This window comes from Lepidochelys olivacea, assembly GCF_965140295.1.
Source record: "Lepidochelys olivacea isolate rLepOli2 genome assembly, chromosome: 1".
Lineage (NCBI taxonomy): Eukaryota > Metazoa > Chordata > Testudines > Cheloniidae > Lepidochelys > Lepidochelys olivacea.
Genome location: NC_140411.1, coordinates 140878291 through 140896753, shown reverse-complemented (window position 1 = coordinate 140896753; position 18463 = coordinate 140878291). Strand labels below are relative to the sequence as shown.

General features: G+C 42.7%; 1 protein-coding gene across 2 annotated transcripts in view; it reads left to right on the top strand.

The window, feature by feature from the left end:
- Nucleotides 1–18463, top strand: part of SCML2 (Scm polycomb group protein like 2) — a gene marked incomplete at its 5' end in the record, with an annotated part of 131180 nt that overhangs the window by 54939 nt on the left and 57778 nt on the right. For both annotated transcript variants that reach the window (XM_084623146.1, XM_084623145.1), the window contains 2 exons: nt 12892–13126; nt 18090–18178. In XM_084623146.1, the coding sequence (XP_084479272.1) occupies nt 12892–13126; nt 18090–18178 (324 nt within the window). The remainder of the gene's footprint in view (nt 1–12891; nt 13127–18089; nt 18179–18463) is intronic.

Genomic DNA, 18463 nt, shown 5'->3' with positions numbered 1-18463 from the left:
TTTTATTCATCCTTCCAATGTTAAAGTTTCAGAAATGTTTCCAGGAAATATGCAAATATTTCCAGTGAGAGAACTCAGGCTTTGATGTATTCTAATTTTTGCTGAGTTTATTTCTTTGGAGTTCAACGGTGTTTTAATTCTCTTGCTCATCTGTCAGCTTAAGCCCAGCCTATGAGGCCACTGAAGTCCAAGGCATGCCATTCTCATTTCCCTCTTTCTTCTCCCAGACAGCTTGTTCACAGCTCAGAGTATTAAAGTAAGTAAATGGATATTAAGCCTTTATACAGTATCCTTTGGCCTCTCAGGACCAAACTCTTACCTCTCGTTAAGGATTTCACAGCCGTCCTTCCTGTGGCCGTGCCAGGGCTCAAACCAGTTTACCCGCTCACCAGGAGGCAGGAAAGGGCAGAGTTCAGAGTCCCTGTCCAAAATCTGGGCCTACTGTAGGGAGAATGGGCTCTGCACATCTATTCTCCTCACAGAAGTGTGAAATGACCTTTTATCTTAATGAGATGTTCTGAATAAGAACACCTTGTGGAGATGAATAGGGCCTGAAACAATAGCTATGAGATATGTGACCAGCTCCATGTCAGTAGGTGTGCTCAAATCCCCCAGTGTCTCTTCCCCCCCCCCCCCAGCCATAGTGCTTGTGAGTGTATGCCATGCATGAAACATGCCTGTTCTCAACTCCTCACCCCGTCTCAGCACTGTGTGCTTGGTGCATGCTCCGAGCATGGCTGTTCTCAGCTCCATTCCAGAGAGCAGGCTCCCCAGATCCCAGCTCACACAGAAGGGGGCATGGAGAAGGGCTCAGGGACCCCCTCCCCATGAGAGGTACGACTCCCCCGGTGATAGCTCATGGGGGCAGAGGGAGAAGAGATAGCATTCAGGCTGAAAGGAGAGAGATGTCAGCAACCATTCTCACATCTGCGTAGATCACAGCTCGCTGCTCCAGGCCAATGGGGGCTGCGGGAAGCGGCGCGGGCCGAGGAATGTGCTGGTCGCCCTTTCCGCAGCCCCCATTGGCCTGGCACAACGAACCACGGCCAGTGGGAGCTGTGCTCGGCCGAACCTGCGGATGCGGCAGGTAAACAAACCGGCCCGGCCCTCCAGGGGCTTTCCCTGAACAAGCGGCGGACTGGCTTTGAGAACCACTGGCGTAGAGCATGTGTGAATTCTTCTTTGAGTAGTGTCCCTATGGGTGCTCTACTGTAGGTGTGCTTGAACTCCTGCGTTGCTGACTGGAGAACTTTGATAGTAGTGTCTCTTAGGCCTGCGCATGTGCTGTCTTCCCTCATGCTGCACCATGAGACTAGCCTGTGCTCATAGGCTAACCCCCCTCAGTTCCTTCTCAACTGCCCCTGGCTAAAGACAGAGCTACTTGCAGTCCATTAGGATCATGCTCTAGTCGCATTTATATAGTTAGTTTGTTGGTATACTGTAGTTGTAAGTCGTTCTTTACTCTTTCATTTTATCCACTAAAAAATAAAAACAAAATCCACAAACTTTATTTTCCTACTTTTCTCCCTGCTGGGGACCCTTCCCCGCAGCAGGCGTGCCTGGTTCAGCAGGCTTTAAGAAGTGCCTCGCTCACAAAGAGGCAATTCTGATTGCAGACAAGCACTCCCACGGCATTCGCTGCCTCAGGGAGGGCCGCATCTAGCAAAAGTGTGGTCTTTGTCAGCAACTCCGGCCACATTCCTGTAAGGACAGAGAGCTCAGGCAGAAGATCATCTTCATGGAGGCAGCTCTCAAACCCTCGCAGGACCTACGCTGCGAGTCCGCAGGTGGACATGAGTCTTCCCCACAGCCCTATACATCTAATGGCTGTGGATCGGAGAAACAGACTGCTGATGCCCTCATAAGTTATCTAAGAGGAGAGTGGGAAGACTCCAAAAGGAGCCTCCAGATAGCTGTAAGTGATCTCCATCTCACTCAGTATCTTTGGCACTGTCGGCACCGAGACCCTCACAGTCTGGTACCCTTAGCCCATGGAAACTGTCAGCAGTTAGTACTGTTGACATGCCCCTGGACCCAAAGGGCACGGGCACTGAGTCATCAGCACTGACAGACAGGAATAAGCATTCCGCTATAAAGGTACTACTAGTCGGTGAATCATCATCAGTGCCAACATTGACACCACCTCCAGCAACGGAGCGGCCAGTACAGACAAGATCCCTGCCCCACCCCACCCCATACCAACACCGGGGCGATCAGTACTGGCAGAATTCTTCCATTCCAGTGATCTCTGTATACCGGAAGTACTGGGGTCTCCGCTTCTCGATACCAGGACCTCTGCACCAAGTCTTTGCTTGGCATGGGAATTGTCACCACTGCCATGCCACACTCCCCCAGTGGTTGGCAGCACCACATTGCGCAACGGACACTTGACAAAATTAACATACTTAGTGATGGACATTGTGGGGGGTTATGTCATTCAGTCATTCAATTTTTTGAAAAATTACCACGGACCTCAAAATTTTTCCCACAGACACGATGCTGACCCCTGCGCTCTCCTACTCTCTAGCAAGAGTTCAGACAGCAAGCCAGAGGAAGAGACGACATAGTACTCCTCTCATGCTCCATATGGTGCTCAATACTAACAAGGCACATACAAGCAGATGGTCCCACAATCATCATTGTGGTACAGCCACCCGTGGATACCGCTGCCGGGCTCTTGCTGCTGCTGCCGCCACCCTGATGCCTCCATTCACACTCTGAAGGATTCCAGGGCTACTTTCTGGTCGTTGGGTAGCTGCATGCCGGGACAAAAGAGATCATTTAGTTCCCAGTCCCAGCATAGACCATATACATCCCAATATCAACCTCAACGCCACTATAAGCCACAAAGAAAAAACGGGAAATTCCCCAAACGCAAATCACTTGGCCTGCAATCTTTGTCATCCCAGCCCTCTTAGTCCAAGCACCAGTTTTGATGGGCAGGTCAAGGCGCCACTAGAGTATTCTCCCCGACTGATACAGCTGACCAACGCTTCACACCCGTTTGGCCACTGATTGGCAGTGTTCTCCAGTGCCTAGGAATGCATAATATTGAACCGTGAACTGGGTACTCTATCCATTTTACCTCCCTACCTCCTCCAGAACACCTTTTCCGTTCACTGGCTGGGATGATTTAATTGGGGATGGGTCCTGCTTTTGAGCAGGGGGTTGGACTAGATGACCTCCTGAGGTCCCTTCCAACCCTGATATTCTATGATTCTATGATTCACGAGCGTATACTACTACAAGAAGTAAATTGTCTGCTCCAGTTAGGAGCCATAGAACCAGTACCTCAACATCTACAAGGAAGAGGGTTCTACTCTTGTTATTTCCTAATACCAAAGAGGAAGGGAGGCTGGAGACCCATACTAGACCTCAGAGCTCTCAGCAAATTTGTCAAGGCTCAAAAAGTCAAGATGGTTACTTTATTGATGATCATTCCAATGTCGGAACAGGGAGACTGGTTTTTGGCCCTGGACCTTCAGGACACACCTTTTCACATCTCAGTCCTACTGACTCTTAGACGATTTCTCAGATTCACCCTGCGACAAGACCACTACCAATACAAAGTGCTCCCCTTCAGGCTATCGTTGGCCCCAAGAGTATTTTCCAAGGTTCTCTCGGCGGTGCCTACTCATTTATGTTCTCAAGGGATAATGATCTACCCTTATCTCGACGATTGCCTACTCAGAGCCAGATCTCTCCGTGAGGCTCACCGAGTAACCAAAGTGACTGTGCTTGTTTACAGGTCTGGTCCAACAGATCAACACCCAGAAGTCAACCCTCACTCCAGTGCAACGGATGGAATTCATAGGGGCTGAGCTCGACTCATTTCAGGCCAGAGCCCTCTTGCCTCAACACAGATTCCTGTCCTTAGCCACGCTTATAGACACTGTTTAAAGCAGCCTGCAAATATCAGCCAGACTCTGCCTCCAACTCCTGGGGCACATGGCAGTGAGCATGGTGTTAGGCTTCACATGTGATGCCTCCAAATGTGGTTCTGCAGACCAAACAGGGACAGGCTGGACAAATCCCTGTGGCCTCGCACCAGGGTCAAAAACTCCCTAGACTGGTGGAAGAGCCCAAGCAACGTTTGCAAAGGGATCCCTTTCTCCCAAAGCTCACCATCGTTGCTCCTCACCACTGATGCATCACTTATGGGAGTGGGTGCATCTAAATGGCCTCACAACACAAGTGGTCACATGGCACTCCACTATAATTAACAGCATTAATTTAGTGTCTGATCTTTGTGTATGTCTATTTTGATTTTATTGGCGTATAGTGGCGTGGTAAGGCTGCTATAGTAAAGGTTGCATCAAGATTTCTGTTTAAAGGTAGACTTTTCTAAGTCTTCTAAAATTGAGATGCCTACTCAGATTCCTTTGAAATTTGGTGTACCTCAGGAGGGTACAGGATATGGTTAGTGACTCAAATGTTGGGTCATTTGAGGCAGGGCTTATGGAGATACAAGCCCTGAAAAAGCCATTTTTCAAAAGTTTCTAGATAGTGGAGGTTTTGGGTTTTTTGTATGCAGAGCTCGAGATCAAACTGTTGATGTGGTGAGGGTCAAGACGGGCTCAATCTGAGTTTTGCTCAAGGTAATGCATGTGGCACTCACAAAATCTTTGGGGGACCCAAACTTAGAATGATATTTAAGAAAAAATTTTATGCTGTACATGTGCCAATACGGAAACCATTTTATATGCTTTAAAGCTTGACTTTTATAAGTGCTCTAAAATCTGACTAGCCAGAAGTGTCGACTTCCTGAATTCCCGGGGGTGCTCGACCCTGGCTCTGCCTCCGGGCCCACCCTGCTTCTACCTGCACCATTCCGTTCCCTCTCCTGCTTCTTCCTACCCCCACTCCTCCCCCCCCCCCCCCCAGTGCTTCCTGCATGCTGCTGAACAGCTGATCACCAGCGGGCTGGAGGCGCTGGGGAGAGGGGGAGGAGCTGATCAGCAGGGCCTGCAGGCGGGTGGGAGGCGCTGTGGGGAAGAGGGGGATCTGATCAGGGGGCTGCCGGTGGGTGCTGAGCTCCCATTATTTTCTTCCCATGGGTGCTCCACCCTGGAAAACTCACGGAGTTGGCACCAACGCAACTAGCAACTTTGACTGCTTTGAAATTTGGTTTGCCTTGTATGCAGGTGCAGGATAGTGTTAGCGAGCCAAATTTGGAGTCATTCAACCAAGAGGCTCCTGAGTTACGGTTCTTCTCCCCCCCACCCCCCGCCACCATTCCCCCCACCCTCCCCACAAAAAAAAGTTTCCTTCTGCTGCCTTGTACTGTTAAACTGAGATGAAATAATGACTGGATGAATCATGGATCTGGTTGAGATTAATGGCTGTGAACTCACTCTTCAATTAACTTAACTAAGGATAAGTGAATCACAAGTCCAAGCCTAAGACAAAGAGTTTTGGACTGAGTGGCTGGAGGCTGTTATTTGTGAGTCATGGATGGCAATTCTATTTTGGGGGGATTGTAATCAAAGCAGCTAAGGAAAAAATTAGACGTGACTGTATCCTGGGAGGGGGCCAGTTATTAGGGTACAAAAGAGTGGAAGGATGAGGGGGAGGGGTTTGAGGCTGCAGCAAGGAGAAGGGGGATATGGGGTGGGCGCTAACTGGGAATGGGGTAGTAGGGGAATGGAGAGAAGTTGGGGGCTCAGGTGAGATAAGCATGGGGGTTAGGGAGTGGGGGGTATGGGATACTGGGAAGTGGGGAGTGAGTGGCAAGAGGACTTGGAGCATAGGGGCAAAGGCACTTGTCAGCTTCATTCACCCCTTCAGTGTGTGTGCCCATATCTGGGGGGCTTTTGCCCCTCTGGGGGTGTCTGAGTCCCTCTTATGCCCCCTTGGTATGTGTCAGGATCTGGGGGTCCCATGCCCATCTACAAGATTTCCTCCCACCCTCACTTACATGAGTCAGGTTTGGGCGGGGACTCGCTCTTTTATGAGTGTCTGAGGCCCCCTCCCCCAGATCCTGGCTGACGTGGGGGCTGGAAGTTCTGCCCCTTCGTGTGGGAGGCTGAAAACAGGCATACTTCGTGCATATCCCAGGCTCTAAAACCACCAGAAAGGGCATGGGAACACCCACTGAGATGAATGGAGCAGTTAACACATTTGAGTTATCCTTTTAGGTTCTGTTCATCACCATGGGGTGTTCTCATGCTGAGAATATCACATTGAGATGAACGGACCACTTCACACCTTTCAGAACCTCCTCTGCTGCAGATGGGTGTGTAGAGCAGCTCTTTCCCTCCATCATCCCGCAATCTTTCCTGTTTAAAGGACGATGCTTCTAAATGCTCTAAAATCCTCTTGCTGCTCAGATTTTCCTGAAATTTGTTACACTTTGTGGGAGTGTAGAGTAGGATTAGTGATCAAAATTTGAGGTCATTTGAGCCAACAGTTCTACAGTTGTTTAACTGGATATTTTTTTCTGGTCTATCAAAAAGTTTCCAGGTGGGTTTTTGCACAGCGCTAGAGATCAAACTATTGATACATGATGCAGGTCAAAATTGGTCAATTTTTTTTTAATGTAAGGTAGAGTATGGCATTCACTAAATCTCTGAGGGACCCAAATTGTGAACAGTTAATAAGAACATGTTCACTTCTTCACGTGCATAGGTGTGCAGTCAGGAAGGATTACAATGTACATGCACCAGTGATGGGGAAAAAAAAGAAAATATGAGTGGTTTCCAGGCAGCTACTTTGTACTTGTCTCTGCAGTTTGATGGAATTTGCTGAGGCCATTGCCACTGATCAACTGCCAACTGTAGTTTCTAGTCTGAACCTTTGCATACCTGTCCACTAAAGATTTAATAACTCTTGTTGCTTGCTACACGTTGTCTCTTGTATTATATATATTTTTAATTATATGGGGATGTATACTGTGAACACAGCAGAACAGTAAGCAGCCAGTCTAACCAAAATCTTTGTTATGTTGGGGGGGAGGAGCTGGAGACGGAGGAATGTGTATGTCGGGGCGGGGCGAGGGGGGGAAGAGGATGGGTGTTAGGCAAGCCTTGGATTAGTTATTTAAGTAAATCTGTATTTTACTAGCCCCAGAGGAAGTTGGAGGGGGCAAGTGGCTACTTCCTGATCTTGGGGCAGATTAATGTAGTGTTTCCAAAGAGTGTGATGCTGCAATCCATATGTTTATGGAAATATGTTTATAAGTGTGAATATGATGTAACTGGAATATGCTTCATGCAAAAGGTCTCTTGTAAGGTATCATAACAAAGCTTATAATCTACTAGTGTGTTCATCCTATTTGTATGAATGTATCATTCTTGTATCTGAAGCTAGAAATATGAAGTATTACTCTGAAGTCCTATTGTAATTATTCAAAGTGTGAGCCATTAATGGTGGTTTAGAATCTTGATGGCTCCCATTAATTCGGACAATTGGTTGTAAATGGCTCTGTTTACTTGTAAGCCTTCCTGTATACCTGGGTGCCAGCCAGTGAGTAATGGGGTCTCATAGGACATGTGACCATGTCACCTGGTACTGGAATCCATCTTAAACCTGGTGCTTTTCCATTTAGAAGGAGGGGTGGGGACCCAGAGACAAAAGATTCCTGTCTTTTGCCAAAGCCATAAAAGGGGGTGGAACAGGACAAAGGGGGCTGCCAGTCATGAGAAATCCCCCAGTTACCACCTGAACTGGAACTAACAAGAACTATACTGGGGAAAGGAATGGGCCCAGACTAAGACTAAGTATAGTCTGTGAAAGAAGCTTATTGGAACATCTCTGAGGGTGTATTCCTGTATTCCTTTTCTAAAATGTATTAGGCTTAGACTAGAGTGTTTTGTTTTATTTTGCTTGGTAACTTACTTTGTTCTGTCTGTTATTACTTGAAACCACTTAAATCCTACTTTATATACTTAATAAAATCACTTTTTTTGTTTATTAATTAACCCAGAGTAAGTGATTAATACCTGGGGGAGCAAACAACTATGCATCTCTCTCTATCAGTATTATAGAGGGTGGACAATTTATGAGCTTACCCTGTATAAGCTTTATACAGAGTAAAACTGATTTATTTGGGGGTTGGATCCCTTTGGGAACTGGGTGTCTGGGTGCTGGAGATAGGTGACTTGCTGAGCAGTTTTTGGTTAAAGTCTGCAGCTCTGGGGGTGTGGACCAGACCTGGATCTGTGTTGCAGCAGACTAGCATGTCTGGCTCAACAAGGCAGGTTTCTGGAGTCTCAAGCTGGCAGTGGAAAACTGGCTCAGAGGTAATTTCAGCATGTCAGGTGACAGTCTCAAGGGGGTTTCTGTGACTGAACCCGTCACAGACAGTATGGAGGTTTGGAGCTGACAGCACAGATACGCTGACCACTGAGGGAAAAGAAATGTGCTGCCAGAATTATCATTGTGTGGATTCTAGGCGATTCCTTGAACATGAGTTTGCAGAAGTTTGTGTGAGAGCCAGGAGTACACCAGGGTCGTCAATTATTTTTTGTCAAGGTCCAAACTTCTTGGTTAAGATATAGCGAAGGTCCAGACTCCAGAGAAATATTTTTCATACCACAAAGTGCCCTTGTTCAAAGAACACATACAGTACTGTGAAATATACCCAGCGCCTATATTGCTTATATTTTACTGCATTAAATAAAAAATAAAATCAAACTACTGTATAACCTAAAAATAACCTCCAAGAAAGATATAATTTGAGACTTTGAGAAAGTACTTAGATAAAATATAAAACAAATGCAAATATTCGCATAAAAACACTTTCAGAAAACTGTTTTAAGTTTTGAATGAGTTTTGTCAAATACAGTTGTTGTAATGTAAGCATATCCGCATATAGATAAACATATTCAAAACTTTTCAGCCTTTTGTGGTTTATCAGAGTTTGAAAGAAAATAACACTTAGTACACGTGAACTCTTTATCTTCTGTGATTCAAGTCTTTCCAATAACAAATACACACCCACCTACACGTGTATTAAGCAAAAGAATCATGAATAATTACTGTGAAATACTTGTTAAAACTGTAGTTTCGCTACTGAAAATGTAATTTTATACAGCAATGCAAATTTAAAATAAAATAGATGTGAATAATGTATAACTATAGTACTCGCAGTGGAAAAAGTGGTTTCAGAGTAACAGCCGTGTTAGTCTGTATTCGCAAAAAGAAAAGGAGGACTTGTGGCACCTTAGAGACTAACCAATTTATTAGAGCATAAGCTTTCGTGAGCTACAGCTCACTTCCTCAGCTACAGCTGTAGCTCACGAAAGCTTATGCTCAAATAAATTGGTTAGTCTCTAAAGGTGCCACAAGTACTCCTTTTCTTCTGAACTGTGTGTTGCAGTGATGACTTCGATCGAAGGAAGGAGACAAGTTTAATCACCATTGACATTACATTAGCATACTCATAGCTAAGCTTTGCACAAAGCGCAGTTTGGTGGATTACACAATGATAGGAAATCAAATTGGAGTTCAGATCTTGCACACAGATCTCAACTCAATGTTCTGCAAGGGGATGACATACCACAAACAACCTCAACTCTGCATTAACTACGTTTTTTTGCAATAGAATAGAATTCACATAGATGAGAATCAGAAAGACTGTGAATGTGTCATCACTTTGCGTAATGCAAGGGGAGGAGCTGATAGTATACCCTAGTGGCCAGTCAAATAATTTTCTAATGTACAGGCCAACAAGATACTTAATTAACTTTGAAATGAACAAATAAGTGAGAAACCAATAAACTAGGTTTTAAATCAAGATAAAGGTATTTGTAAGCGCATTCTCTATAGACTCAATTGTTAAAATTATTTTAGAATTATTTTCTATAATTATTTAAATTCTTTAACTATCTGAAATCTGCATCCCTTTCTCTCACTTTGTCCTGTCTGTGTAGATTGAAAACTGTTTGGGGCAGGGACTGTCTCTTACCATCTGTTTGTGCAGCACATAGAGCAATGGAGGCCTGATCTCAGTTGGGTTCATATGCTACCATAATGCCAAAAATAGATATTATGTATGATTTCTTTTAATATGTCTCCCCCCCAGTATTGCAATTTAAACCAGTTTCTCTTTTAAAAAAAAACACCCTAACTTTTCAATTTAAATTGACTTTCGGGGTTGTAGAGAATAACAGCTTGACAAGCAATATCCTGACATTGAATTGCCCTTTAAATTTAATATGCCTGGGCTCCCCTCTCAGACAGCCTGCTGTCTGAATGGTACAGTGACAGATGCTAGGCTCCACACACAGAATGTCTCTTGTCTTTTTATTGTGCAGAGCTCTGATGGCTCCTTCAGGGCTCCTGCTGTTGATCTGGGGTCTGTCTCAAACCGTGCTTTTTCACTCACAGCAAGAGGAACCCAAGATTTCGATATTTTTAAAATTTCAGAAGGGCAAAGGGGGCAGGAAATGCAACCCCATTTGTTATCCTAGTAAGTCTTGCAGCACACTTTTCCTGTCAGGTTGGACAGACACAGTTCCTACCATTGACTGACACCTCTCTATTTTAAATAGATAGATATTTTAAATGGATACATATTTTGTGTGGGGTGAATACAAGTTTCTCTGGTCTTCCCTCTCCCTCACAACTTTGGACCTGATTGATCCTGATCTTCAGTGGACTGCTACTATGTTAAAAAATCCTGTTTAGTGCTGTGCAGTTGTCATGCGTCAATCATCCCTGCCTTCCTGGTATAGAAATTTCTGAAAGGATCTTCCTCTCTCCTCTTCTTCCTAATTTACAGTATGCTAAACACTGAATCAGCATCAAAGACCAATTATCAGAACAGGCGAAGTGATGATGCAGATGTCTTAAGTCCAAAAACTGATGCATGCTAATCAGCTTGGCACTTACATCTTTGCATCCAGTGGCTGACTCTTCCTGTGTGTATGTGTGTGTGTGTGTTCAACTCTGTGAGAGGAAGTCACTGAACTGGGACCTAGTATATCTAGGTTCAGTTCTCAGCATTGCCACAGACTTCCTGTGTGACCTTGGGTAAATCACTTTCTCGCTCTTTTCATTTCCCATCTGTACAATGGGGATATTTCCTTTCTTCTGCCCTTTATCTTATTTATCTAGATGTAATCTCTTTGAGGGAGGGACTGTCTCTTACTTTGTGTTTATACAGTGCTTAGTACAGTAGTGCCCTGATTTTTCTTGAGTTCTCTAGGCCAGTGGTTCTCAACCAGAGGTACGCAAACCCCCTGGGGACGTGCAGAGGTCTTCTAGATCGTACATCAATTCATTTGGATATTTGCCTAGTTTTATAAAAGTCTACATAAAAAGCACTAGTGAAGTCAGTACAAACTAGAATTTCATACCAATAATTTGTTTATACTGCTCTATATACGGAAATGTAAGTGCAATATTTACATTGAAAATGATTTATAAATATACGGTAAAAATGAGACAGTACACAATTTTTCAGTAACCGCGTGATGTAATACTTCTGTATTTTTATGTCTGATTTTGTAAGCAAGTAATTTTTTAAATGAGATGTAACTTGGGGATACCAAGACAAATCAGACTCCTGAAAGGGATACAATAACCTAGAAAGGTTGAGAACCACTACTCTAGGCACTACTGTCATACAAATAACACCTAATTTTCTGTTACTTTTTGTTATGAATGTAGCGTACCTCAAGCCATAAATCTTAATATGTCTTCAGCTATTATATCACATGAGGTAGTTAGTCTGGATCTAATGGCAATTTGCATTGTTCTTTCCCTCTTGTATTCTCACTTTCACCAAATGACCCTTGGTCTCCTCCTTATCTATGCTTGTCCTTCTGACTACTGAGAATTCGTCGTGTTGATGTAGAAGTAATACCAAGCCTCTAAAGTGATTGCCACCTTAGTTCTTAAAAGTGCCTTTATTGAAATTTTGTTTAATTCACAATGCCTTTTTGAAACATCATGGGTACAATTACTTGTAATTCTTTTGCCAGAAGGTGATCATTGTAATATGTTTCACCATTATCAGTATAATCATTGCCCTCTCGTGGAGTCCGGCAGTGCCATGGCACACTGACCCTCAGCTGTGCCATTCTTAGGCAAGGGCTGTCGGTGCTCCAGCTGCTATTGCTCTAGCACTACATGGTTTCCAAAGAGTACTCCAGCAGCCACCCCACTCTGACCAACCCAGGCACCTGTCTCAGTGAGCCACTCTTCGCCAATTGCTCTCTGAATTGCCAGGGAGCCTTCCACCTGCTCCTCACTTCTGACCCTGCAGCACAGGAAAGAAAAACAACGGATCAACTGCTGGCAGAGTCATTGTGCTAATCTAGAATTCCAAAGCCATTAAGCCAACAGAAACTAACTGGCTGATTAAACACTTCCTTAAAAATCTGAGGATTTCGCTGTTTGGGGGAGAGAGGCTTTGGACTCTGAGGTCTCCAGCAACATGGCAGCCAAGCATCCTGCTCAGGAGTTGCTAGAAAGCAATACAAGCCAGCCAATTATTTGTAGTGATTTAGTCCTTTTTCAGAGTAGGAGCTGTGTTAGTCTGTATCCGTAAAAAGAAAAGGAGGACTTGTGGCACCTTAGAGACTAACCAATTTATTAGAGCATAAGCTTTCGTGAGTTACAGCTCACTTCATCGGATGCATGCAGTGGAAAATATAGTGGGGAGATTTTATATACACAGAGAACATGAAACAATGGGTGTTACCATACAGACTGTAACAAGAGTGATCAGGAAAGGTGAGCTATTACCAGCGGAGGGACCTGTTTCACTGACTAAAGTTCATAAACTGGTAAGTATAACAGCATTTTATATGTCTTGATGAATGGAAGCTATGTGGTCATAACTGTCTAGTATATTTAGCAAAACTTTTCATAGTATCTGTTTCAAGCTGGGAGACAAAAATAAGAAAAATATCTTTTTTCTCTCCACCCACCCCTCTCCTGTAGTCTAGGATCCCACCTAGCAATGATTTCAAAGTTGGTATGAAACTGGAAGCCCACGACCCACGCAATGTTACCTCAGTGTGTATAGCTACAGTAATTGGAATCACTGGTGCCAGATTAAGGTTACGGCTTGATGGAAGTGATAACAAAAATGACTTTTGGAGGCTTGTGGATTCTTGTGACATACAGCCAATTGGGACCTGTGAAAAGAAAGGGGGGATGCTCCAGCCGCCACTCGGTAAGGAACAATGTTTCTGAACTAATGACATAGTATATGTGATCCACAGGATGCTGCTCTTTTGTGGTTAGTGTTATCTTGTTTTCTTGGGAAGTGCTGCTTGAAATAATGGTTCAAGTGAAATGTTAACAAAAGAAGGATAAATGTTAAGTAAAAAAGCTAATAAAGAGAGTAAATGAACTGGACTCCACTTTGTGTATTACTGTGTCTAGGAATGGATAGAGAAATTTAGAATTTGAGCATGAGTTCTACTATCCAAAAATGTTTCCCTCTTCCCAGAATCCCCCCACTAATCATGAGGAGGGACAGATCCCCAATGGCCTTTTCAGTGACTGCTTGATGGGTTACACATAAATATTACGTTAGTCTAGTTAATTTATTCCCCTTCACCCCATAATTTATAGAGAACTGTGGCATTACCTTGTGGTACCCAGGGCCTCTACATTACTTTCAGTTGTGGAGAAGAGTCCCAAAGTGCTTCCTAAAGCCACATTTCTTAGAACTTGTATGAAGCTCCTGAGTTTGGGTCTCTGGTGTATCAGGTGCACTGCAGAAAAGGGAGAGACATTTTTAAAATTTTAATAATTCAAAAAATGGACAAACTCAAAATGATTTCCACAGGAGTTTAATTAAATTTTTTTAAGCAAAATGAAATGCATTTAAAGTACGTTCTTGCCAGGACAAGGTCCTAAATGCCTCTTCCCATAAAACTCAAAGGAGTAACAGCTCCTGTTGTGGTTTTTTGCTTTCTTTTCTCTTCTACTTCCTATCTAGTTTAAGAGTCGGCTGACTGAAGTGAGGGTGCATTTTCTATCTTTCACTCACTCTGCATGTTTCATTCACTCTTTTCTCATTCGTAGTCTAGGCTAGCTCTTGGATGAGAAAGGAGACAGAGGGACCTACATTGCTTCAAATCTTTTTCTCTTACACTTCTGTACCACTGTATGTGGTGATAGTAATTTTCCAAATATATGTATCAGAGAATGGGAGCAAATGTAGTACGTGTTTCCTGGTTTTAGACTGATAACTTAGCACTACACTCTTTATTGCTGCACTACAGAAGCCAGCAGTCCCTTGCCACTGTCCTTCCAGAAGTCATCTTCACCACATAATTTTCCTGCACACTCAGATATCCATAGTTTCCTTTCCAAAAAATTCCTCCCATATTTGGACAGGACTAAACTCAAGAGTGTTTTGCTCACTTAACGATAATGATGGTGGTGATGCATGAATCAGAATAGAATCTAGGTTACCCTTTTTGTATTAAAGGTCTGCTCAGGCCCAGACCCAAACTAGTCCCAAATCCACCCCATCTGAGCCCAAGAGTGTTGTCATTTTCCAACCTGACCCTGACCTTTCCCTCCAAACCTGAGTTAGCAGCGCCTCTGCCACCTCCTGCCCATGGGATTGGTGTGATGGTGGCAGCTGCTTTTCCCAATCCTGCCGGCTGCCAGCCCCTGCTGCATTGTGTGTGTGTTCTTTGGAGTGAGAGGTGCAGCACACTTACTTGGCAGTGCATACTATTCAACAAGGCAGAGGTGGCTGGAGGAGTGGGGCATGCAGCCACCACTATGCCAACCTCCTGGGCAAGAGAGAGACTTCAGAGGTGACCTGACCCAAGCCTCAGAGGTTCAGGTTGTTTTCTGACCCAATCCAAACCTGATACTTATAGTTGGGTTCCATCAAGTTCTGGTAGAATTGCAGGGACCTACTCTACTTCTATCAAATACTGGTTTAGCACTCAACAGACTCTGGTTCCAGGTGCTTAGCCAGTGTCTTCTACCAGTTTAGACTTTACCAGACTTTCTTTAAAACCTGGCAGCAGGCGTGTACTGCTTAATGTTATTTTTTATATTTAAATTAGGTAACTTTAATTATAATTTTAGGCTTTAATATAGATTGTCAATTTCAAATATAATTCTAAATAGCTTTATTTTTGTTTTTAAAAAGTGTTTAATATAAATGATTTTTAAAATTTTTTTTACGCACCTGGTTTTAAACCACAACCACACTTTCAAAAGTAAACACATTCTGTACTGTGGTATTGACATTACTATGGCATTTCCTATACTTATAATGTATCATGTATGCTGTGGTGAAGTATACTTAGTGTGGTCTAAAGTATTTTACTCTGTAAGGTTGCCTGCAGAATATAGTTGGCTGGGATTGTATTCTGACTTTCCAAGACCCTCAGCAAATTTAAACAGCTGCCATTTTATAAAACTAACCAGTCAGAGAACATTTTCTTTCCTTTTCCCCAACAACACAAATGCATAATTTTGCCTAAAAATTATACTCCTAAAACAGTTATTCTAATTAAATGTAGCACATATGAGGATATGGTATAAAGTTTTTATCAAAACTTGTTAAGAGTAATCTTCGTAATTCAATGCTGACTTCGTTCATGGGAATACAACAATCTTAAATTTATGCTGATAAAACCTTTGATACCATACTAACATGTTTTTCCTAAGTATAATAAAGGGAATATAAATATTAATACTTCTTTGGTCAAAATAGAAACAGGAAGACCTTTTCACTTGCACTCAGTAATCATACTTGACAATAAACCTAAGCAACCACTTTATGGTGGTCAGCGTTTACCAACCGTTAACCACACAGTGTTTTCCCATGTAGCACAGTAGGTCTTTTCTGTCTCTGATCAGCGTAACTTATAGAAAAAAGAACAAAAATGTCCAGTAACTACCATAAATAAAAACCATTGAACAACAACTCTAGTATGTTTTTGTTTTCAAGTTTATTATTTAAATGCCTACTTTTACTTCCTTTCCTTGGTTCCCTCAGTGATCATGGTATTTTGTGCTTTCAATTGAGGATTTCATGACTTTTAATTAACAGTTCCTCTTCCTTCCCCCCTTTCTCCCCCTTCCCCCCCAAAATATCCTGGTAAACTTGACCCTGACCTACAGGGCTTTGTGCATTCTAATATTTTCACATCAATATTTGGGAAATGCTTCATCTATGGACTTCTAAGTACTGGGTGGATATTTTGAGAGAGATTTTTGTTCTGTTACTGTATCATTGGCAGATGGATAAACAAGTGCTTGGGATCCTTGAAGTAACTGTTCAGCTAAAGTTAAGAAATATAGAATGAGACTCCATATCTCTTTTCTACCTGTGATATTCCACTAGACCACCAGGAGGAGCCCACTCTTAGTCCAACAGTGAAATACTCAGTACAGTAAGTCCAGAGTTAATCACTAGAGAGCCATCTGGATGTTTGTGTATTACTCTGACTGCTGAGGAAAATGGTTGTATTCCTGGAGAGGAGAAAGATAGAGTAGATGGTCACGGCTGTATTGTAGTTCACTTACACTCCCAGATGCAGGAAAAATGCAGGTACCTAATGGCATCAGAGAACTTTTGGGCAGACTGATCTTATATCAAGTACAAATTGGGTCTCCGCTATGGCTGGTCCTCAGCTACTAAGTCATATTATGTTGCAAGGCTCAGTTAATATTTGTTTTGAGATCTGCTGGTGGAAAGGTGAAGTGTGAAGTACTATTAAAATATCACTCTATTCTACTCCAAAACTGAACCTTCCAAATGTTGTGTGAGGGAGATAACCAGAATGGAGCAGCAATTTGCTTTGTGTGGGTCTGTGATCTATTTAAAGTGTTTCAAAATACAGTGCTTGTGCCACTGTAACTATATTGCTTTAGGACCAGATATAGTTAAAGCAGTATAACCCACTAACGTGGATGCAATTATTACCAGTATGAAGGTGCTTTGGTTGGTATCGAAATAGGCTACGCTGATATTAGCACTTTTATATTGGTTTAACTACACTTACACTAACTGGTTGCGCCACTTTAACTTTATCTGTTCCTAAACTAATACAGTGGTACAAAAAATGTGTTTAGACCAGTCTATGGCCAGTGATGTCCTTGTGTTCAGATTGCCATTCCTGTTCATTGAAATTATTTGAAATGTTGTACCTAATAAGCAAATGGTTTTTATATTATCCAGGAATTCACGTTTGACTCCTCTCATGATGATAGTCAGCCATTCTATTGCATAGTTTATTCAGAAAAGAAATAGTCACATATTGTCCCTCCAGTCCTTGATTCTTTAGCAGTAGCTAGGTTCCAACACTCAAACATCCTGGCATAGATAGATACATTTTTAAAAAAGCCTTCTTGGCACTTTTGCAGCATCCTGTTCCTGGGTAAAGCTGGGAGCCAATTGGGTGTATAATTGCCTCCTGCTAGACACTTACACAACTGATTTTCTCAATTGGAATGGAGCCTGCTGGTCCCAACATTTGTGCATTGTATTCACTTACATTTTAATGAAGAATTTTGGCATGGAAACGTTCTCCACTTTATGCAATTGCAATGTGATGCATACACTTATCAAGATGTTTCATTTCTATCATTCCCTGTTTTATGTTCTTGTCTTTGTAATTAAAGGATGTATTGTTTCACTGAGATTTGTTTGCACTTCCTTGTTTCTTTTTGTGAAGGACTCTGGTGAAAGAGCCTCAATGGAGAAGAAAATGTTTCTAATAAAAATAAGAGTTAGATGACAGAGAAGCTAGACAAGAGGATGTCATTTGAGAATGAAGGAAAACTGACCCAGTAAATATAACTGGGTACTATGCAAGGAAGATTGTTTGAGACCAGGGAATATAGAGAATAATTTAATCTGCAGTACCACAGCTTGCATGTTTCTAGTCACACTTAATATAGTAACCATGATAAATGATTTTGCAGGCAAATCACTCCTGAAAGGAAATATGCTATCCAACATGTTTACTGCACTAAATAGCTGCCCTATGCATTCATGTTTCTTGGCCACATTTCATTCTAGTCAAGTCCAAACCGGAGGGTTTTGGACGGTAGTGGGGGAAAACTCTGCGTACTCCTTTTTCCTGTATATTCATGCTTTATAAATGTGAGTTTAGAATCTTTTACACAACTAATCTATTTATGTTAATTAGGTTTCCAGATGAATGCATCATCTTGGCCAATGTTTCTGTTAAGAACACTAAATGGAGCTGAAATGGCACCTGCAGCATTCTTTAAGAAGGTAAGAAGAAAGGGGCTCCTAGTAAACAAGCTTCCATCAACTGGTCCATGATTACATTTTTATTGAGGATGCCAGGATATTGTACTGTTCTTTTCAGCATGGAAAGGCAAGAATGTTATTTAAAATTACTTTGAAGTGGATTGGCAAGCCACAAAACTGGACAGGAAATGATCATCTTCTAGTCCAAATGGATGGGCACCTCTTTTCCTGTGTTTGGACCTTTAAGGTACGCTGTGTTTAGAAAAAATTGTTAGCTTGGTTTTTTTCATGGATTTAAGATGTCAT